At 71.0% G+C, this 3,536-nt stretch overlaps 1 protein-coding gene across 1 annotated transcript; it reads right to left on the minus strand.

The window, feature by feature from the left end:
* Positions 1-117: 117 nt before the first annotated feature.
* On the minus strand, positions 118-2,702 carry LOC113963008 (zinc finger protein 628-like). The gene is made up of 3 exons (XM_027673804.1): positions 2,632-2,702; positions 307-2,144; positions 118-154 (listed from the first exon to the last, which is right to left on the minus strand). The coding sequence occupies exon 2, from the start codon at positions 2,134-2,136 to the stop codon at positions 379-381; it is 1,758 nt and encodes a 585-aa protein (XP_027529605.1). The 5' UTR covers positions 2,137-2,144; positions 2,632-2,702; the 3' UTR covers positions 118-154; positions 307-378.
* Positions 2,703-3,536: the final 834 nt, after the last annotated feature.

Genomic DNA, 3,536 nt, shown 5'->3' on the forward strand with positions numbered 1-3,536 from the left:
ACCTGGACGTTGGTGACCTCCGGCAACACCTGGAGCTGCACACCTGGGACACCTGTGATCCCTGTGACACCTGTCACATCGGTGGCCTGGAGCTGAACACCTGGAACACCTGCCACACCTGCCCCACCTGCCACACCTGTGACCCCTGCCACACCTGGAGCACCTGTGACCCCTGCCACACCTGGAGCACCTGTGACCCCTGCCACACCTGTCACCTCGGCGGCCTGGAGGAGCTGCACACCTGCCATGCCTGCCCCCCCCGCCCCCCCCCTCACACCTGTGACCCCCCCCCCCCCCCTGTCACACCTGTCCCCCCCCCCGCCGCCTCAGCCACCCCCACCTGCACACCTGCGGGCCCCACCCCGCCCCTCAGCACGATCACACTCGTCCCCACCCCCTCCTGTCCCGCCCCAGGCGGCACCACCAGGACGCTCTGCCAGGTGTGCGGCCCCTTCCCCACCTGCGCCAGGTGAGCCCGGGCGGGCACCTGGGCGGGCTTGGCGGGGCCGGGCAGCAGCAGCACCTTGCGGGGGGCGGCGGGCGGGAGGGGCGGCCCCCCCCCCGCAGCAGCAGGCAGGCCGGGGGGCGCGGCTCGGGCGCGCGGTGGGTGCGCAGGTGGCGCTGCAGGTAAGCGGCCACCACGAAGGCCTTGGGGCAGGCGGGGCAGCGGAAGGGCCGCGCGGCCGAGTGGGTGCGGCGGTGCAGGTGCAGGTTGGAGGAGTGGGTGAAGCTCTTGCCGCAGGTGCCGCAGGTGTAGGGCCGCTCCCCCGTGTGCACCCGCAGGTGCTGCCGCAGGTTGGCCGCCTGAGCGAAGCCCTTCCCGCAGGTGCCGCAGGTGTGGGGCCGCTCCCCCGTGTGGGTGTGGCGGTGCCGCCGCAGGCTCGACGAGTTCTTGAAGGCCTTGGGGCAGGCGGGGCAGCGGTAGGGCCGCTCCCCCGTGTGCGCCCGCAGGTGGTACTGGTAGTGCGACGCCCACTTGAAGGTGAGGCCGCACTGGGCGCACTCGAAGGCCCGGATGCCCGTGTGCACCCTCAGGTGAGTCTGGAGCAGCGAGGAGCGCTTGAAGGCCTTGCCGCAGGTGGCGCAGGCGTAGGGCCGCTCGCCCGTGTGGTCCCGCAGGTGGTAGCGCAGCCCCGAGGAGCCCTTGAAGGCTTTGCCGCACTCGCCGCACCTGTACGGCCGCTCGGGGGGCGGCGGCGGCTCCTCGGGGGCGGGCGCGGCCTCGGCAGCCTCGCCCAGGGCGTGGCCGAGCGGCACCGCCAGGTGAGCGCAGGGCTTGGCGCAGGGGCCGCCCCGGGGCCGCTCGGGCAGGTGAGGCCGCGCCGAGGGGCTCTTGGGGCTCTTCCCGCAGGAGAGGCAGCGCTGGGGCAGCGCCGGGGGCGGCCCGGCCGCCTCCTGCCCCGCGCAGGTGAGGCCGCTCCGGGGTGGCTCCTCGGGGGTGTCGGGGCCGCGGCCCGGCGGGTGCCTCTGCGGGCAGGTGAGCGGGGCTGAGGGGGCGTGTCCTGGCGGGTGGGCGGGGCCGTGGGTGCGGCGGTGCAGGTGCAGGTTGGAGGAGTGGGTGAAGCTCTTGCCGCAGGTGCCGCAGGTGTAGGGCCGCTCCCCCGTGTGCACCCGCAGGTGCTGCCGCAGGTTGGCCGCCTGAGCGAAGCCCTTCCCGCAGGTGCCGCAGGTGTGGGGCCGCTCCCCCGTGTGGGTGTGGCGGTGCCGCCGCAGGCTCGACGAGTTCTTGAAGGCCTTGGGGCAGGCGGGGCAGCGGTAGGGCCGCTCCCCCGTGTGCGCCCGCAGGTGGTACTGGTAGTGCGACGCCCACTTGAAGGTGAGGCCGCACTGGGCGCACTCGAAGGCCCGGATGCCCGTGTGCACCCTCAGGTGAGTCTGGAGCAGCGAGGAGCGCTTGAAGGCCTTGCCGCAGGTGGCGCAGGTGTAGGGCCGCTCGCCCGTGTGGCCCCGCAGGTGGTAGAGGAGGGCGGAGGAGCCCTTGAAGGCCTTGGGGCACTCGGGGCACTTGTAGGGCCGCTCACCGGTGTGGCTGCGCAGGTGGTGGGACAGGCGGGACGACCAGCGGAACGACTTCCCGCATTCCCGGCAGGTGAAGGGGTGCTCGGGGGCACCCGGAGTGGGGGTGGCGCCCGCCATGGTCACACCTGGGGGAGGAGACAGGGACAGGTGAGACCTCAGACGTTAAATACTGGGGGCAGGTGAGACCCCAAACCTGAAACACGGAGGGCAGGTGAGAGCCCAGACCTGGCATACGGGGGATGCAGGGACGGGTGAGACCCCAGACTCAGTCCGGAAGGTGGGGGGGGACACACACAGAGACAGCGCGGAGGGGGCGTGGCCAACACGGGGGGGGCGTGACCAGAAACCCTCCGTCCCCCCCTCCGTCCCCTCAGGCCACGCCCACGCCCCGCGCCAGCCCCACTCAAGCCCCGCCCCCTCCTCATCAGGCCCCGCCGCGCGCGAGCCCCGCCGTGCCACGCCCTCTCGCCTCAGGCCACGCCCCCTCCTCCCCTCAGAGTCACCTCCCCTTCCCCCCCCAGGCCCCTCCCCGCGCAAGCGCCGCCGCCTCGGCCCCGCCGCTTCCTCCTCCTCCTCCTCCTCCTTTTCCTCCTCCCCCCGGTTCTCGCTCACCCGCCGGGGCCGGGTCGGGATCTCGGAGGCTCCTGCGGGGCCCGAGCCGGGGCAGGGCCGGACCCGCCGCTGCCGCCGCCGCCGCCGCGCAACGACCGGGCCGCGCCGCCTCCTGCGAGGCCACGCCCCCTCCCTCACGAGGCCACGCCCCACCCCTGAACCCACGGCGGCGGAGGCCACGCCCCCTCCGGCCAGGCCACGCCCCCGCTGTAGCATTTTGGGAGATTTTACTGGTTTTTACCGGTTTTTACTGGTTTTCATTTTAGGGGCGTTACAGGTATTTTAGGGGGTTACAGTTGCTTTGAGGGAGGTCGTGGGTGGTTTGAGAGGGTCACAGGTATTTTAGGGGAGTTACAGACCCCCAGGATGGCCTCAGTGGCCCCCCAGTACCCCCCCCAGTATGGCCCCAGTGTCCTCCCAGTACAGCCCCAGTATCCCCCAGTAAAGACCAACAGACCCCGAGAACAGGTCACAGGTATATTTTGGGGGGGTGTCCTAGGTCATTTTGGGGGGGGGGTCCCAGGTGATTTTTGGGGATCCCAGGTGATTTTGGGGGGTCCCAGGTATTTTGGGGGGTCACAGATGACTTGAAGGGGGTCCCTGGTATTTTTGGGAGGTCCCAAGATATTTTGGGCTGGTCCCAGGTGATTCTGGGGGGGCTCCTATGGCTCAGGTGAGGTCCCGGCTTCCTCTGGCATCTGGAGCAGGGGCTTGTCTGCAAAATTTGAGGGGGTCAGGAAGGTCTTGGGGGTCTTGGGGATCTTGGGAGAGGTTTTGGGGGGGTTTTGGGGGGGGTCCTGAGGAGCTTGAAGGAATTTGGGGGGGTTGTGGGGGGGCTTGGGGGGTTGGGGAGGGGTTTGGAGGGGTTTAGAGGGGCCTTGGTGGGATTGGGAGGGATTTGGGGG

This window comes from Neopelma chrysocephalum, unplaced genomic scaffold, assembly GCF_003984885.1.
Source record: "Neopelma chrysocephalum unplaced genomic scaffold, ASM398488v2 Primary Assembly neopelma1_187396, whole genome shotgun sequence".
NCBI classification, from domain to species: Eukaryota; Metazoa; Chordata; class Aves; order Passeriformes; family Pipridae; genus Neopelma; species Neopelma chrysocephalum.

What these genes read in the sequence shown, in the direction of transcription:
- LOC113963008 (XM_027673804.1), bottom strand. Translation starts at nt 2,136, where the DNA reads ATGGCGGGCGCCACCCCCACTCCGGGTGCCCCCGAGCACCCCTTCACC.